The sequence below is a fragment of the Xenopus laevis genome, chromosome 2L (assembly GCF_017654675.1).
Source record: "Xenopus laevis strain J_2021 chromosome 2L, Xenopus_laevis_v10.1, whole genome shotgun sequence".
Taxonomy (NCBI): Eukaryota; Metazoa; Chordata; class Amphibia; order Anura; family Pipidae; genus Xenopus; species Xenopus laevis.
In genome coordinates this window covers 124,562,928-124,582,640 of record NC_054373.1, presented here as the reverse complement: position 1 = coordinate 124,582,640, position 19,713 = coordinate 124,562,928, and the positions used below count along the sequence as shown (strand labels likewise).

Sequence of the window (19,713 nt, the reverse complement as noted above, 5' to 3'; positions counted from 1 at the left end):
AGGACATTTCTTGCCAAGAAATCGTTTACTTGTAGGTGCTCAGTGAACAGATGCACGTTTTAATGTTACTGGTCCTCTACAAGGGTTCCCGAGTTCCAGTTTTTGAAGTACTGTATTGAAGAGAGTGAAAGCACATACAATAGCTGGTGATGAAATGCATATCAGGTCCTTCAGATGGCACTGCAATTTTATTTACAAATGTTGCCGTCCATATCATTTTAAATTGCAGACATTCAAATACCCTGTGAGCAAACCTGGTTCTAGACAAAACTGATTTTTTATAAACTTTTTTATTGGTTTAAAAAAGAAAATAACTATACATAAAAAACACAAAATAAGTGGGCAAGCAAAACATAGTGCCACTTTGTACATACATTCTTGAATCAAGGTATATGCAGAATTTCTACTTGTCATGTAACAATACTTACCGTAATCTCATACATTGACATCCCCCCAAATTGTTCAGAAAATCAGACCAACATTGCCAAACTTGACCAAATTTATTTAAAATTCCCCCTTGAGCGTAAAGCAGACGGGCCAATGTAACATTCTCTCGTAGGAACGTTTTTCACATGTCGACTTACTTTGCTGAAAAGCTATTTGAGGGCAATACATTTATGAGCAGGAAATTGTGACTCCCTGGTAGACGTCTGAAGATGTTTGTTGATTTCCTTTTGTTTCTTTTTGTTATTCGCAATGAAACCTACAGGCAGCATGAATGTGTCTGTCAGTATTTAACTTTTAAAGGCCTATAAATGAATGTTTTCTAAATCACGATGAACCAAAATTCATCCTTTGGATGCATTTAATTACTTCTCATTTCATAGAAACTCATTGTAACTATTGTTTGCCTGTACAAAGGCACCGACCCAGCCACTCAAACGGCAAGATTTATTTTCTACATAACCTTTTACCTTTTATTATATAGATTACATTTTCTATCCTTCCCTTAACTTGTTTGCAGCTGCTGTCTTGAGCGAGCATAGTTGTTACTCATCTCATGTTGCTTCATTACAAGTTCTTAGATTTAGCATGATTGTGTTACCATTGCTAGATCAATGCAGAGACATCGGAAAACAGGAACTTGCATGACTTTATTGTCAAGTGCTTATAATGGTACTAGATAGATAGCCCACTTGATTTTAAGTTTGCATTGTATATGTTAATGGTATTTTTTTTTTTTTTTATAACTAGGTTGACAAAGCATATGACTACCTCATGCAGAATTCATCATCATTGTTCAGCAAGATTGGCTTTACAATTACAGTTGGGAACAATCGAGGAATCTACCTCAGGGATCCTGTCCAGGTTACCGCACCTTCTGATCATGGTGTGGGCATTGAGCCAGTGTTTCCAGAAAAAACAGGTGGGACTTAAAACGGGCAATGAAAAGACTGTTAAAAGCTAATATTGATCCTGCAGGAATATATAGTTTATATTAAAATGTAAAAAACCCAGTGCTATCCTGTCTTAAGCAGCTGTTTCTCTTCACCTCTTGCCATCTAGGCAAAATATTGATGTATTTTCCCTCTAAAAATGTCGATGTTTTGCTTATTTTGGAATCAAACGTAGTCTGCCTATTTTAGTGCATTAAATCCCATTGTCACCAACCAAGAGCTACTCCATCTCTTTGATTAAATGGGAATGTGTTTTGCAGCATTTAATATTTGTCCTTATCTAAATCAAAAGTAATCTTTCTTTTAACAGAAAATTCTGAACGAATATCACTACAACTTCATTTAGCATTGACATCCAATGCATCCTGGGTTCAGTATCCTAGCCATTTAGAATTGATGAATCAGTGTAGACACATTAATGTGCGTGTAGATCCACGTGGCCTAAGAGAAGGAGCGCATTATACTGAGGTAGGCATGCCTGATATCCTCTCTTTCTTATTTCCTGTTATTTTCATCTATTATCTGTTTCATCACATTTTTCATTTGTTACTTTCATCTAAATTTTCATCTAAATTTAATTTCTGAAAGATCGTTTCAGTCTCAAAACATTGTTTGTGAAACCATTCATCGGCAAAGAGCTCGCCTAGATAATGCTTTAATGTTACGATTTACTCTCCTGCTGCACAGGCTGCTGTTTCCAGCATTGTCCATAGACATCATGTTATACCTTATGTCAATCTGTTAATTTAGAAAAGTGAGGATCTTTGATGAATCTAAAACAGATTTTTTTTACTTTGCTTAAAGGGGTAGTTCGCCTTTAATTGAATTTTAGTATGTAATAGAATGGCTAATTCTAAGCAAATTTTCAATCGGTCAGTATTTATTGTTTATAGTTTTTTAATTATTTGCCGCCTTCTTCTGACTCTACCCAGCTTTCACATGGGGTCACTGACCCCTTCTAAAGACAGATGTCCTGTAAGGCTACACATTTATTGTTAATGCACATATTTCTATTCAGGTCCTCTCCTATTCTAGTCTCTTATTTAAATGGATGCATGGTTGCTAGGGTAACTTGAAGCCTAGCAACCGGACTTGATATTGCAAGTTGGAGAGCTGTTGAATAAAAAGCTTAATAACTCAAAAACCACAAATAATATAAAATGAAAATCAGTTGCAAATTAATATAGAATCACTCACTACATTATAATAAAAGTTAACTCAAAGGTGAACAACCCCTTTAAAGAGTAAAAATATTTTCCTTAAGTTTTTTTTTCTCTCCTTTTTTTCCAGATATGTGGCTATGATGTATCTGCACCAAATTCTGGACCCTTGTTTAGAGTACCTATTACAGTCATCATTCCCACACTGTGAGTGCTTTTTGTGCTCTTCTTAATTTAAATTGTTAGTTGATTTAGATTTAAGTTGTAATCTTCATCAAAGGCCTTCAAATACCATACTTGCCAAAATTTTTCCAAAAATCACTAAATTGCATTCAGAGTAAGTGCTTATGAAGTCATAGGTTTAGTGGCATCTTGAAGAAGGAGGGTGCATCCAAACCTTAACTCAACTACACTTGTGTAAAGTAGTCTGACATAAAGTCAGAAGGGGTCATGGCAGAAAGGCTACAGTGCACGCTCAGTTTCTTTTGAAATTTATGGTATTGGCACCCAGTACAATTAAGTGGGAATGCACCGAATCCATGATTCGGTTCAGGATTTGGGCAGGATTCGGCCTTTTTCAGCAGGATTCGGATTCGGGCAAATCCTTGTGCCTGGCCGTACCGAATCTAAATTTACATATGTAAATTAGGGGCGGGTATGGAAATCATGTGACTTTTTTATCACAAAAGAAGAATTTTTTTTTTATGCAAATTATGATTCGGTTCGGTATTTGGCCGAATCTTTCACCAAGGATTCGGAGATTCGGCCGAATCCCAAGTAGTGGATTCGGTGCATCCCTACAATTAAAGCAATGCAAATTAGAAATACACCAAATTCACTATTTCGGATTCGATCGAATCTTTTGTGAAAGATTCGTCCGAATACCGATCCAAATCCTAATTTGCATATGCAAATTAGAGGCCGGAAAGGAAAAAGTGGAAAAGAATGTTTTACTTTCTTGTTTTGAGAAAAAGTCACGTGATTTCCCTTCCCACACCTAATTTACAAATGCAAATTCGGATTTGGTTCGGCCACACACACAAGGATTTGGCCGAATCCGAATCCTGCTGAAAAAGGCTGAATCCTGAACCGAATCCTGGATTCGGTGCATCCCTAGTGCAAATTAATGAGCAAAAGATTTACCATGAGCATTTACACTTGAAGCTGAATCCTACTCCAGATTGCATCAGTGATGAGTAAGTGGTTGCTTAAGAAGCAAATATAATTAACAAATATTATAAAATTATAACATTAGAGGACCATTATATTAATACAAATGGAACCCCTTTATACCACTTTTGACCACCAAAGTGTCCTATGTCTCTTTTACGATCTCTGCCACCCATGCACCCCAATAGGGCAACCTTCCTTTATGGAAATTAGGCACTTCATGTTAAAAGTAGAGTAGTGCAGTGAGATTAGTGGCTGCCATCTCTGACTGCTTGACTTTCTGTCTTTGGTGGCCAGGAGTATGTGCAGTTGAAGCCAGGGCCAGATTGGTTTCAACTGCGTATGCTCCTGGTCGGCACCATCCATGAGCAACTGCCAACCTCACTACTTTACTTTTTATCATGAGGTACAGTGGGCCATACTGAGATGCATGTTCATGTGGGAGGCCTCTAACTAAAGAGGTATAGAGGGGTTTTATTTTCTTTGAAGTAAATCTAACAAGTAGCAATTTATACAATTTATAAATTTTTCATCAGAAACTTGATCCCTGCTTAATCATTCCATTTTGAAATTTCATAGGGTTCCTACTTTTAGGTACATATATTATATAACATAATGGCAATAAAACACAATATTGCGCTAAGCTACCAAGATAAATATGCTGTACCACTACCTAAATTCTGATAAGAAGTATGAAACGAGAATCTCAGAAGTATTCTTGTTGACCAATTTAAGTTACTAATTTGAGTTACATATTTAGGCTGAGAGATGCCGCAGCATATGATGTGGAGTGTAAAGATGTACATTTTAAGCCTGGCCAGATTCAGCGGCACTTCATTGAAGTTCCTCTGGGTGCCACATGGGCAGGTAAGTCAAATATGTTCAGCTTTATACAGTCTGCATTCTATTTCAGCTATGGTAAAATACTTTACTACAGCAGTAAACTTTTCTGTGGTGTCCAACTTTTCCTTTGTAGTGATTTCTTAATATGCTACATATTTTGAGGGTTGTCATCACATTATAGATTTGCCAATTGTTTGGAAGGACCACAAAAGGCACAATGATCAAGCAGTTAGGTTCTAGATATGTTATAGACGAAATGTCTCACTACTATTCTATTGCTAAAATTATCATCCCCTTAAACCCTACGTTATATGTAGTTAACTTTTTGTCAATTTCTGCTCATACTATTCCTATTGCCAGAATAACCATTTTGCCAGTAGGGACATTACAAAAAAATGCCAACCTGTTTGCCTAAAGCTTGCCAGATCCAAAAGTTTCACTTTTCAGGGGCAGATGAGACAGGCAGCATGAGCTTCCACTATTGTGGATGTCCTGTTTCTTCCCACATCATTTACATAGAATTAATTGTATTGGCTAGCAATACTTTGTAAATGAGCAAGGACGAGATGGGCATTCACAGTAGCACTTGCCACTCACACTACCCTTGCTCTATGAAAGTTCTTTAGTGTTCTCTTTAATAGAAATAATATGTTGTTTTTTTGTTGTTGTTTTTTTAATACTAATAGATATTTCCAAAATTAAAAAAGGTGAATCACACCTTTGAATAGCAGACTGGAGAGCAAAAATGCAAGTTACTGCAAAACAGAAAATTGATGGCTGCAGAATGATGTTTTTCAGCATTGTTTCCCTTTTTTCTTTGACAGAGATCACCGTCTCTTCTCGTTCTTCAGATGTGCCCTCCAAGTTTGTTTTGCATGCAGTTCAACTAGTGAAACAGAAAGCGTACAGGAGCCACGAATTCTACAAATTTTCTTCTTTGCCAGAAAAGGGTTCTGTTACTGAATCATTTCCGGTGCTGGTATGTTGTGATATTGTTGTATTAGACTTGTTGTACATGTTTACATTTTGAAGTCCTATGTTCAATAATAGGCAGTAGAAAATGATCATGTTGGTTACCAGCAAATAGTTTACCAGTTTGGTTCAATTTTATGTCCCCCATATAGAGTTCTGCCAGGAGTGAGCACCTGGTGGAGCCAGAGACAGGAATTGCACCACAAATAATTCATGCTTTTTTTCTGAAATTCTAATATGCAAATTATGGTTATGGTTTGATTAGATTTTTGGCCAAATGTTTTTTGTGTGGAATATTAGGTTTATGGCTGCATCCAAAAAGTATGAAAGTATACTCCTGAAGTTTAAAGGGAAAATATCCCTTATACACAGACATACCTGATTCCACAGTTTGAAGGAAACCATGATACTCCAACAAACCATTTCCCAGCATCCCTTAGGCTTACAGTGTAATGCAACCATTTCCTTGTCTGGAACTTGAATTTATTCTGCTTTTCCTAGTGGTCATGCTGTAGAATATATTTTTCTTCTTTAGATGTTCAGATCAGTGGTGTAACAAGCAGTTGCTGGTCATGCCTCCTAGTGCACTCTCAAGCATACGCTTTTGCCTGCAGATGAGGGATTTTCGTGCAGCAGTCCCCACTGTCCCGGCCAAACACCCCCCCCCCCCCCGTAACATTGGGGTCTTCTGTCTGTGTTCAGATAGTTCATATGCACATTTTTCTTCATAAACCAACTTAAATAAGCTAATTTCAAAAAAGGGGGTATGGGTTTTTTTTTTTTTGTTTTTTTTTTTTTTTACAAATGTGCATGACTGACTATCGAAGTTAATTTATAATGCTACTTCTTTTTTTTGTTGATAAATAATATTCATAATTTTTTCCAGAGCGGCAAAACCATCGAATTTTGCATCGCACGCTGGTGGGCTAGCCTTAGTGATGTTAGCATCGATTATTCCATCTCATTTCATGGACTTTCCTGTGGAATGCCTCAACTAAACATTGTAAGTCTATGGATTGCTCTAGTCTGAAAGTTACTTGTACTAAGCAACTCATCCCAATAGGATTGCCCAGTGAAACCACAACTAGGGTTGTATGCCAGACAGCTTGAGCAAAGTCCTAGTAATGTATTTTTTTTATTAATCAGTATCTACCATAATGATATGAAAGAAGTAACCTTAAAGGAAAACTATACACCCCAAACCATGTAGGTCTCTATAGAAAATATATTGCATAAAACAGCTCATATGTAAAACCCTGCTTCATGTAAATAAACCATTTTCATAATAATATACTTTTTTACTACTATGTGCCATTGGGTAATCATAAATAGAAAATTGCCACTTTAAGAAATAAGGGCTGCCTCCTGGGATCGTATTATTCACTGTGCACACAAACAAAACCAAACAAACTATACATGTTGGGTCACATGAGCCAATTAACAGAGAGAGTTTTGTCACTTCTTCCTTTTACAGTGAGAGTTGTAGTATTTCTGGTCAGGTGATCTCTGAGGCAGCACACAGACCATCACAAAATGGTGGTTCAAGGCAAGAGATGTAAAAGGACTATGTTTACTTAAATATATATATTAGTTTGGTGAGATTCTTTAATATGCTACTTAATTTGATATAAACTTTCTGTTGCTTTAGTATTCATTTTGGGGGTATAGTTTTCCTTTAAGGGTATTGTCACATAGTACATTGCCTGTGCGAAGCCTTTGTCTCCAACGTGATGTAGAAACACCTGAAAATACTGTACCTTTGCATTGCTTTTGTTTGTTTTGTTTTTTTCAAAATGTGTTAATAGTACTGCTCCAGCAGACCTGCACTGAAATCCTTTTTTTTAAAAGAGCTATCAGATTTTTTCTATTTAAAACTTTTAAATCTGACATGGGGCTAGATATGTCAGTTTCCCGGATGCCCTCAGTCATGTGACATGTGCTCACTTCAGTCACACTTTACTGCTCTACTGCAAGTTGGAGTGACGTCACCCCCCCAAGGAATCTATCAACAGAACAATGGTAATGTAACAAGATTCCCATCAGCTCCCTAGTAGACATGAGAATATAGTAAATAGTACAAATCCAAGTCCCACTGCAACTCCTTCAGTTACATTGAGTAGAAGAAACAATAGTCTGTCTGAAAGAATTTCTATCATAAAGTGCTGAGATGGCTGTCTACACAACAATATCACAACTAAAACAAATTCACTTGTTGCTTCAGGAATGAAAATTTCTATGGAAGAGTGAATTATTTGCAGTGTAAACAATGTAATTTACAAAACTAAAATACACCATAACAATCATGACAGAATCCCTGTAAAATCAATTAAATTACCCTATAGTGCATGAATGCTAAAAGGAGCACTTTCATGTAATTGTGGAATTGGACTAGTTTGAACAATGTTCTCTGCAATACATGATTTTTTTTTTTTGGCATTTTGACCCCACAGAAAAATCCACTGGTTAGAAACCATACTGTGTGGCATTGCCCTAATGTATTTTGACACACGTTTGATTTATGTACACAACTTTTTATAAAGATCCTGAATTAATTTTTTTTTTTTTTTAACGGGATCAAAATATTTTGCAAAATAGACTCATTTTTTACTATGTTTTATTTACAGCATGCATCAGATGGGATCTCTAGGTTTGATGTGCTTTCTACATTAAGATACGAAGATCTGTCTCCAAGTATTAGCTTGAAAAACTGGGTGCAAACCTTACGGTAATGTATTTCTTATTAATTGATTGTATTTTGTTGTCATCTGACTTAACTGAAAAGAAACTAAAGTACTATAGCCACCCTGTTATTTATGTAGTGGGGTTATCAGCCTATTTAACCTGCCCATCTGACTTTCTTTTTGGCTTGCAACTGAAATGGAGTCTGGTTGGTGAGGTCCCTGACCCTAGCAATCAAACACCAGATTAACTGTGATATTTCAGTTTTGTCTTTCTTTATTTTTTTATTGCTTTTATTAAGTAATGTATCCATGTAATCTCAATTTTGAATAACTGCTGCTTGTTGCTAGGTTAATTAAACCCTATAGGCTAGCCTTTGTAAACAAACTGCTAACCGTTGCCAAGGAAAAGTCAGGAAAAGACATTTAAAAAGTATACCAATGAAAAGAAAAGATAGTATTAAAATACTACTTTCTATGCCATGCTATAAGTTAATTTAGATATGAAAGTGGCAACATGCCTTTTGATGGGAAATGTGTTGGTTTATAAAGCAATAACTCTGTTTAAATGAGTCTGGAGTGATTCTAGGGTTATATGTGCTCTAAACAGATTGCAAGCAAACAACCGATTGCCCATGCCAGCACACATTTAAGGCACAGTTTGAAAACACTAAAACTAGGCAGCTGTCATTGAAGTTTAGCTCTAGTCACAGTAAGTGGAAATATATTTAAAAGTAATTAAGCTCAACAGTTTGGCATACTGTGATATTTGTATATAAAGCACAGTTGGCTTTCTTTCTGGATGCTTTCTTTTGTTTACCTCAAGCAAGAACAAGTTGTAGTTGTCATTTACTTTAACCCCGATTTCACAAACCTATAGGCTGATAGCAAACCAGGTGCCTGAAACTGCTGCTGCTGCCATTTTCCATTATTTTGGATGGGAAACTCCTGATAGCACCAGTAGTGGCATTTCAGCCTGGAAAGCTTCCTAGACCATTTTTGGACTAAAAAGGCTACGAGAGCCGACAGGCAGTTCCTGTGATGTGAATAGAAGATGCCATGTGTGCTATAGCCCTCACTGTGCTACTAAGGAAATTCACAAAAAAAACAAGGTAACCTAATTAAATGGTGACTATCGGCTAATGATGACAAGGAAAGTGGGTATTTATTTTCTCCACCCACATATATTAGTCTTTGTATATCTTCTGTAGCAGAATTACCAGAAGTGTTTTCCTTTTGTTTGTACAAATATTGTTAAACTTAGGGCAACAGAGCAGAGGCCTAGAAGATCATTTCTGTTCTTTAATCACATACAAGTCTTTTATTTCATGATTTGTCACCCCTGTTTAACTGTATTAACTTCTAAATTTCCAGACCCGTCAGTGCCAAAACCAGACCATTAGGATCCCGTGATATTTTGCCAAATAATCGACAGTTATATGAGATCATTTTAACATACAACTTTCACCAGGTGAGTTTTATGGTGCAAATAAGTAAATCGGTACTTCTACAATTGTACATATGGGCTGTACCAGTAGGTATGTGTTCTTTATAGAAAGATGTTTTTTGGTGGACAGTATTTGTTATGGCAACAAGGGACCAGTAAAACAGAAATTAAAATGCCTATAATATGTTTAAACATAATATGAAATCTTCATTCTGTGTCGTTTCTTAAATGCATTTAAAGGGCCAGTCACAACTAGAAAACAAAGTGTCCTATCATATAAACGCTTCATATCTCGAGCATGATTGGGAAACTCATGCAGGGTTTTCTTAATGATTGCTCGAGTGCAAAAGCTCAGGTAATCATAAATGGACCCCGATGCCTGTGCTTTTAAAAATCATGACCGTTTCTAGAAAGCCTATTTTTACTTTGCCTTTGTTTTAAAATAGTCCATTTACATGAATAATTTTCATTTATTTGTAAAATTGGGCCATTTTAAGGCAAGCCCCATAAAACACCAGTAGAATGTATGGAATATACAAAAGAAAATGACTACATGGGGAGATGCCAAAAGCCCTAAATGTACTTCCATGTTCTTTCCAATCTTTGACTCAAAGTGCAGAGTCAGATGATTGTTTCTAGCATGTATAGGATCCTGGCAACAGAAAATGGACCAGTCAGATTAATGAAATGACACTTTTTTGCTGTTATCAGGCTGCTTTACCTACAACTCCTTTGTATGTGGTTAATTGAGTAAACATTCTAGCTTAATGGGAGATTAGTCGGATTGCCCTTTAGGGTGGGACATTTATTTTAGATTGTTTAGATGTGTATTTCAAGACATTGCCTGCTTACAAGGGTATTATGTATATATTTATACACTTACATATTTTGGTTATTTACTTGATAACGTGTTTTCATTTTTTTTTTTCCATCTGTGAAAAGCCTAAAAGTGGAGAAGTGACGCCAAGCTGTCCAATACTGTGTGATTTGTTGTATGAATCTGAATTTGACAGCCAGCTTTGGATGATGTATGATCAGAACAAAAGACAGTTAGGCTCAGGGGATGCATATCCACATCAGGTACTGGTTTGCCATTGCACTTGTACAATAACTTGTTTCCAAAAGTCTATCTCTCAAGTATTGTGAGCATATTACAGGGGATTTAACAGGTAGGTGCCAGTCCCTTAACTTAAAAATGGTATAGCCACAGGGTTGCCAACTGAATTTAATTTCTTTTGGATTGACTTTTCTACGCACATGTTTCAGGATGTGTTTGTTTAAATGTATATCTGCAGTAATTGGAATATATATCTTCGCCTTCTTAAAGGGCCCCTATACACTTAAATGTATCTGCTGAATTGTATTAATTACAGTGTTCTCCCTTTTTCCTGGGATAATTGCCCGATTTCCCAACCCCCCCCCCCCGTGGACCCCATCTTTATTAGAATCCTCCTTTTAGAACCTGCAAGATTGCTCAATATTTTCTGAAGCAGTCTGTTCTATAGGCCTCAGAAACAGAAACAGTTCTAATAGGGCAGCAAGGGAGGAACGTAACAGGTTTTTTGTTTTCAAATGCTGAATTACAAGCTAAGCTGGCGGAGTTTTATGGTATCTTTCTCTACAGGCTACCATCCTTTGGGTGGTGGGTTCCTGCAAATGCTTACTGTGAAGAATTAAAATTTTGGCTGTTTTCCACTTTTACTCCAGTTTTATCATTGCATTTGCATGGCCCAGCGTGTTGACACTTTATAAATGCATACAGGTGATAAGCAATATAGTGACCAATCAGCCTAACACGATGACACCTTCTGCAAGATTTAAACTGTAAGCTTAATTAACTTCCAAAGTACTGTGGAGGCCTTGTGTTAGTACAGAAGCCTAAATCATATGGTGCAACATGTCCAGACTAATTCTTTGTTGGGCTTTAGTTCTCCCTTTAAATCAGTGTCTTTCATTTCAGTATTCGGTTAAACTGGAGAAAGGGGATTATACCATCCGAATGCAAGTCCGTCATGAGCAAATAAGTGAATTAGAGCGCCTGAAAGACCTGCCATTCGTGGTTTCTCACAGAATGTCCAGTGCATTAAGTCTAGATATATACGAAACCCACAGCATGGCCCTCTTGGGAAAGAAAAAGGCAAATAGTCAGACATTACCACCAAAGCATAGTCAGCCATTCTTTGTTACAATGCTGCCCGATGACAAGTAAGTCCGAGATAACAATATATTATTTGCACTGATAAATGTTTGGAATGTACATTGGCCTATTGCTATACTCCTGGTCTGGCAGTGCTTACAATTATGTGTTGGCATTGGCAGTTCAGTATTAGTGAAAAATAATTGAACCAATAGGCATCTGCTACAGCATAGTGGATTTTTTTATAATACTTTTTATAAAAGTGACATTTCCCATTTTCCCATTTTGTTTACTGGTTTTAGATATGTTTTCCTGCAGTGCTGGGAGGGCTGGGGTTCTCTGTGTAGTAATTTTACAGGCAAGCAATGTGTTTTACACCTGTTATTAAAATAAAAAATCCATATATTGATAGATCTTCCTTCTTTGCCTTTAACAGAATACCTAAAGGCGCTGGGCCAGGTTGTTACCTTGCTGGTACTCTGACACTATCCAAAACTGAACTGGGCAAGAAAGCTGTAAGTATTTCTTTGAATAGTTTTTATGCTAGATGTATTTATTCTCACTAAGCAGCAAGTTTATGTGACCTACAATACAACATAATGCCATGTTAGAATGTGCATGTTTTTGTATTTCAGATCACCTGCCATTTTTTTTTTGTTTGGCTTTTTCACCACAATTACTGTGCTGGCTATTAGCGACACTTTGGTTATACAAGTCCGGTACTGTCAATAGTGCTGTTAACTTATTTTGCAGTCCTGTACATTTAAGATGTATAGCTATAATACATACAAGTAGTACATAGAAGTACATTCAAGTTGAGTAAAGCATAGAGATGTACATTCATGTGATTGATCATAACATCAGTGAAGGTAGGAATGCAAGAGCAGTTAAAGTAGTAAAGAGGAGGAATAACTTGCAGTCTAGGTTGTACGTGGGCTGCTTTATTATGTTATGTAAGGGAAAAAGTGAGCGGAGAAAAGATTATTTTTGAAACATCACTTTATTGTTTGAATGTGCAATGCTGCATGTACAAGTTGTGCTATATAAATAAATATACAGTTATAGGTTGAAAATGGAAAAAGATCTGTAAGTACATTCTGAAGAAAAGGTGCAACTGTAGGGCGGTTGAAGTTGTTTGTAAGTGAGTCATAAAAAAAAAAAAGTAATAATGGTTAAGAGATAAGTTCAACTGAGGTTTCAACATAAGGTGCTGAGGATGAGCTGTGGGGGATAAGACTTGACCTGCATAAAAGATGGGTTGGAAAGATTTTCTGTTTTAAAAAGTATTCTATATGACCTCCTCATTCAGTTTTTGTTTTGTCACCACAAACTGGGTGATCTCAACATGAGCCAATGATCTGGAATACCCAGATGCTTGGGACCTGGAGTTTTCTAAATAAGGGAACTCTCTTTAATTTGGATCTGCTAAAATAAAACCACAAAAAAACCCAAAAAGATTTTTCTGCCAACACTATGGACTTATGCAGCAAAGTACAAGGCACTGTTTCATACAGAGAAGAGGGGAAAAAATGTAATTATTTCCTTAATGTGCACTCTATGGGAGATTCCCCTCCCATAATTCGGATCTTTCTGGATAATGAGTTCCCATACCTATACATTTTACACACAATAGGTTCTCTTTAATGTTAAATGGATTATGAAAAACTGAAAAAATACAAGTGTTTGTAATGCAACTCTGTTTTGTTGTTCTCGGATTTGAATATGCAAATTAGGTTTTGGACTTGTATTTAGATGAGGTGTTTTGTAGAGACTTTGATATTTTAAAATATCTTCGATATTAAAATATTATATATTCAGTGCATTAGAAACAGTTACCAGACTTTTTGTGCAAAATATTAAATAGTATGATTTACCATATATTTTTTCATTGCCAAGAGACTTCAACCTTCTGAAGTTGATTTCTATGAGGTTTTTTGGCCACAACTCCTCATTCCCTGGCCATGCACACATCCCCCCAATAACTTGTACAACATGGGAAGGTTTGCTAGTTTTTGCAATTGCAGAGTAACATTTTATTCAGAGTAAAGTTATTGGGAGCAGGTGAGTGAGCTCATACTCCAGAGAGTGTGAGAGAGGAGGCAAAAGAACAGGAGGCTAATGAAAAAATCCAGGGGCTTTGGCATGCAATATTTTCTGAGAGAATCCTGAAAAATTGAAGAGTAGACAATCATCATTAAGTAGCTGTTGCATACCCTTCCACATTCCCATTAAATTTCCATAAACATGATAACCGTCAGTAATTCCAAGTGTTTCATGCCTACTTTTAAAAATCCTAAGCACCAACATTTGGTGGGACGAAACCTCTTTCAATCTTCTCTAAGGAATAGTGGACAATGTTTAGCATATCAGAGAGGATATTCAGCTCAATGGTACTTCCATTCATAATTACAAATTTTACTCTTTGCATAAGCTTATTCATAATGTTATGAGTAGTGGGTGATGTGTCCTCCAGCAAATCTACAATTATAGGGTTATAAGGGTTGGAATTGAGTAAAATTCAATTTTAAAGAAGCTTTTTATGTCACTTGTATTTTTTTGCAAGCATTCTACCATTTTTTTGGATGAGGTTATTTCATAAGTGAATGCTTAAACATGGGCATTTCCCCTTTAAGCATATTTCCTCAAAGTTCATTTAAAGATATAAGGACTTCCTTGAAAGCCACTTACGGCCGTTTAAGAGTATGTGGATGATATCAGTAACTTCTATTATTGCAGGTGGTAGCATACTAGATATAGAAATATAAAGGTTAGGGGCCCATTTATTAAATCTCATATTTTCTAGTCAAGTTTTAAAGGGGAAAACTGAATTTTAGAGGGGGGGGGAAGCTTGAATTTTTAGAGATTCATTATACCCCAAAGCTGCTAAAAATCTGAATCTGAAAATACTCCATCTCAAACCTGTCAAGGTTGTTGAATTCAGTGGCAGATGTCCCTGAAGTAGTTTTATTGACGTTGTGATCTGATAATCCGATATAGACAAGTTTTCACGGCAACAATTTAGGTAAAGTCTCGTTTTTGGAGCGTCAATAATACAATTCAAATTTACTCTGAGAAAAATTATTGATAAATAGTTCAATTTGTGGATGAAAGTGAGGTTGACTTTGTTTTAATAGAAAAAATATATTAATAACCCCCTTTGTCTGTTAGTTTGAGGGTCAGAATGCTTACACTTGTATCTAAAGGGTCCTGAAGGACTTCAAGCCTGCTCTGGCACAGGCAAAAAGTAACAGTGCTAAAGGAGAATTGAACAGTTTTCAAAAAAAAAAAAAAAACCCCTGCCCCCCTGGAGAAATGCCCCTAACTTTATACTTACCCCTCTACGCAGATTCAGGCATTGGAGTTCCACGCAGCCATCTTCCGGGTCTTCAGTAAGCTAAGTGGGAGACTGGCGGAGCAGCGCATGCGTAGTTGGAGCAATTTGCCGATTTGCGACAACTGCACATGCGTCGAAACTCATGAAAATTGCAGAAGCGCCAGAAGAGGACACGGAGACCCAGAAGATGGTTGTTTGGGACTCCGATGCCTGAATCTGCGCCAAGGGGTAAGTATAAAGTATGGGGCATTTCCCGGGGGGGGCAGCTATGCTGGGGGGGGAGGACAGAAAGGGGTCTACGTGGGGGGGGGGTAGGGTTTTTTTTTTTGAAAACTGTTCAATTCCCCCGAAAACTGTTCAATTCTCCTTTAAAGGAGAGCACTGTTACTTTTTGCCTTTGCCATGGGAGCTTTATATAGCATTTGAAAAGTACAACATTTTTTTGCAGAAAGTGATGATTAACAATGTACAGTACTCTGAGTGAAGTTAGAAACTTAGAAGTAAAAATTTTTGGCATAAAATACCATTTGTATTTTTTTTTTCTGACACACGATTAGTATTTCTGTGTATTATGAAAGTCTGTATGTTTGTTTTAGCCCATATTCTCAGGGGTGCAACCAGATGCATGATTTGCGTAGATAATTAGTTAGGTGGCTTCATCTAAAACTGCATGGTAATCATTTATGATGATTATATTGGTCCATCCAAATGAGTGATGATAAATAGGATAGACGTTGATGACAACCAGGATACCATCTGGTTGCACCTCTGTGCCTCAGTAATCCTAGCCCTTGTTAGCTGAAGAGTATGCATATTTTCTTACAGTATGTTATTCTAACTCTCAGGGGCAGTCTGCAGCAAAGCGACAAGGAAAGTTTAAAAAGGTACTGCATACCAGTTATTTGTAAAACACTTTTATGTGATCTTTGCATATATGGCATCCACTGTTAAATATACTTTTGTCCTTGGGATGTAAGGATATTCAATTGTTACCAACAGTATGTTAACGTAAATACAGTTTAATAGAAAGATAATGTCCTCTGTTCTGTGTGTCAAAAGGGAGTCAATTTGGCGAACGGGAGTCAAATATTGAATAGACATTTAGGGGCAGATTTATTAAGGTTCGAATTGTAAATTCAAATTAGAATTTTCGAGTTGGATTTTTGGTCACCAACAAATTCAAGTTGGGAATAATGCAAACTTGAATTCATATTCAAGATTTATCATACCTTGACCCTGAGAACAACTCGAATTCGACTATTCACCGCCTAAAACCTGCCGAGTTCATGTAGAAGTCAATGGCAGAGGTCTAGTGACCCATTTGAAAATGTTAACAGCCTTCCTGACATTCGTAGAGAAAACTCGATTCGTTTTTAGTCAAATTCGATTTCGATTTGAGCTTTCGGGTCGGCAATATTCAAATGCGTTTTAGACGTTCGAGTTTTTTCTTAAATAATATACTACTAAGGACTGGAAAAAATGTTTTTCTGAAGTTTCAAAGATTGATAGAATAAGTCTTGCAGCTTGTCTCGTCCATAATTTTGAATGTATCTTCTCGGGGTGCCTATGGGTGAAAAACATTTCAATGAATGGCAGTCCAGGTATGGTAATCCAGAAACCCGTTATCCAGAAAGTTGCGAGTTACGAGAAGGCCATCTCCCATAGACTCAATTTTAATCAAATAATTCAGATGTTTTAAAAATGATTTCCTTTTTCTCTGTATTCATAAACAGTACCTTGTGTATGATCACAACAAAGATGTAAATAATCCTTATTGCATTCTGGATAATAGTTCCCATACCTATATCACTGATTTTAAGTGAATGTTTTTTTTTGTGCCTTTTAAAATTAGGACCACATGCATTTATCAATAATCTAGTTGACTATTGTATCTATAATTTCACTTGAGATTTGTTTTAGAGGGTATAGGGGTACCGTCTTAACTGTTTTTTTTTTTTTTTTTTTTTTTTTTAAGACTGAGTTTATACAGTTTTCAAAGACCCTTGAACACATTTCGATGTTCCGGTGTATTGGTTGCCAACAGGCTTGTTTCATTGTTAAATCAAGTAGATTTGTGACAGTGGGCTGTTTCTCGGATCTGGGATTTATTTTTTATAGTGTGGATTGGATTCTAATGAGCAAATTACCAGTTTCTTTCTGGGTCATCCTTTTTATGTTTTCTTAACGCTAAATAGGACAAATTCAGTTTCTTTTAGGGACTTTTTTTCTACTTTACAAAAATAAGTTCAAGGAGGATCATTAATGTTGTTAGGAAAATATTATGGACTTGAGAATCATTACAAAAATCAAGACCGTGTTTTTTTCCTGTGAAATATAAACAAGGAACATTAGTCCAAGTTTGTATGAAATATATTTTACAAATGAAAACATGGAAGTCCAGCTGGAGGCCAGCAGACTTGATATGATCATCCAGTGGGCAAGATTGTGCTATGCAATAAAGAGAATTAATCAACACCGCATGGCAAATTAAGTTAAATACATTTATGGCCACAGAGCATTTCTGAGCATTCCATTTTGGCTTTTTGGCACCTTATGTTCCCTCTTTATGCTAATTCTCTTTCAAAGGGGCAGTATACTACTGATACAATTTGTGTACAACAATTTAATAAATAGGATTTGTGTTGGATGTCTGGTATTATAATTGAAAATACAATGCTTTGTACACCATTTAATGTACACTTGATCCACTTCTTTGGTTCTTAATATTCATGTTAATGTCCAAGGAGGAGAAGACAATCAAGTTATTCGTCATATTAAAAGATCCTGCATAATGATTTCCTTCTTATCTGTAGTCAGAGACACAGATCACAGTTATTCAAAGCTTATTTTTTAACCTATTGGATCTCGCATTTGACAGTATTTATACCCTTTACTGGCATTAAATTGAGCCTAGTTCCTCAAGCAGTGACCCATTTTCTCTTGGGATGTTTGGAATCCCAAATTCTTTGCAAAGAGTACCTTATGGCCACTAAAGATTGAGCTGAATCTTATCTGAACACTACTTTGCATATTAAAATTTGAGCACAGTCCCAAAACATTGCATCACCAGGAAAAATTTGTTGTCTAAAGCTGTGCAGTGTTTTAAATTCAATACGAGAAAAAATACAGGCTGAATCCGAAACTGAATCTTGGTTTAGTGCATCCATACTACCTGTGACAGAGGAAACATGGGTACTTATATATACCTATTTAATTTAGGACATAAACATTTTGCTTTTCAGTTTGCCCCTGAATGTGTTACCAAGAATATGGTTTACATACTTCGGGACAGATTTATCCAAATTTGAGATTTTATTTAGTCTCATAAAAAATAAGTGGAACACGGACCTTGATAAATCTGCCCCTTCTGATATTTTTCGAAGGAATTTTTAGGGACATAAGAAGGGAAGACATGCCGTTACAGCAATCTTTTTATAAAATGGCTGTAAAAATAAAATATACTATAAAATCTTAATAATCTTTTGTAAGGTTAAAATGTTGTAGAAATATTACAAATCCACTCATTTTAAATTGCATTTTTTGCATATCAGCTGGATTTTTCTACCTGTATAACGATGCATTTTCCTTGGGTTTATTGAACTGAAATTTTTAGTTCGGCTTTATTTTCTGGGTGTATTTGTTATAGTCACAGAAAGCACATTTTTGTGTTTAAAACAATTATTTCACTATTAAATTAGCCAATTTCAATATTTTTCTCTTCTCCATTATAGGATGTGATTTCAGTGCACTATCATCTGATTCCCCCCTCATCTAAACCTAAAAATGGGACCAAGGAAAAAGAAAAGGAGGCAGAAAAAGATGTTAAGGAGGAGTATGCTGAAGCACTTAGAGACTTAAAGATTCAATGGATGTCAAAGTAAATCTACAAACATACTAGAACTACCCTTTGTTTTCACTGCATTGGTAGATTGAAAGCATCCAGCACACCTTAGAAGGTGGCATTTTAGCATTTCATTTGCACAGACCCCTCCCCCATCAGTGATAATGGTTTAATTTTTTTTTTTTTAAACATACACCTTTTTATGAAATGAGTATTGATAGATAAAGACATGGCCTTAAATAATATTATACATTGCAAAGGGCACTGCAGTGTATCTTGGTGGGAGTATTGTTTCCATATTAGATATTCCAACCAAAGGGTTAGCTAAAGAGAAACTGCTAAAATTAAATGGAGTATTAAATTGATAAGTAATAAAACTGTCTGTTTACTCCTTTAATTTCACTCATAATAACGAAAGTAACTGGATGTCTTACATTATAGCCAGAACACTACTTCCTGCTTTTCAGCTTTCAGTGACTTTAAGGGGGCCCCATGGGACATAAATGTAAAGTAAATTTGCTTTTGATCCTTAGCATTCAGCTCAGATTCAAAAGCAAACGGTTATGACCCATTTGGCCCCCATCAAGTCACTGATTGGTTACTGCTTGGTAACCAATCAGTGGGAACCAAGAGAGCTGAAAAGCATGAAGTAGTGGCTATTATGTTAGACATCCAGTCACTCCAGCCTTTATACATTACATTTTTGTCTAACTAACTATATTAGAAACATTTTT

General features: G+C 36.2%; 1 protein-coding gene across 1 annotated transcript in view; it reads left to right on the top strand.

The window, feature by feature from the left end:
- Positions 1 to 19,713, top strand: part of tpp2.L (tripeptidyl peptidase 2 L homeolog) — a gene marked incomplete at its 5' end in the record, with an annotated part of 45,402 nt that overhangs the window by 19,003 nt on the left and 6,686 nt on the right. Inside the window, 13 exon segments of the mRNA NM_001091911.1 lie at positions 1,195 to 1,363; positions 1,702 to 1,865; positions 2,688 to 2,764; positions 4,488 to 4,594; positions 5,395 to 5,549; positions 6,429 to 6,545; positions 8,167 to 8,267; positions 9,595 to 9,691; positions 10,610 to 10,747; positions 11,628 to 11,872; positions 12,241 to 12,319; positions 15,984 to 16,022; positions 18,870 to 19,015. Of these exon segments, the coding sequence (NP_001085380.1) occupies positions 1,195 to 1,363; positions 1,702 to 1,865; positions 2,688 to 2,764; positions 4,488 to 4,594; positions 5,395 to 5,549; positions 6,429 to 6,545; positions 8,167 to 8,267; positions 9,595 to 9,691; positions 10,610 to 10,747; positions 11,628 to 11,872; positions 12,241 to 12,319; positions 15,984 to 16,022; positions 18,870 to 19,015 (1,634 nt within the window).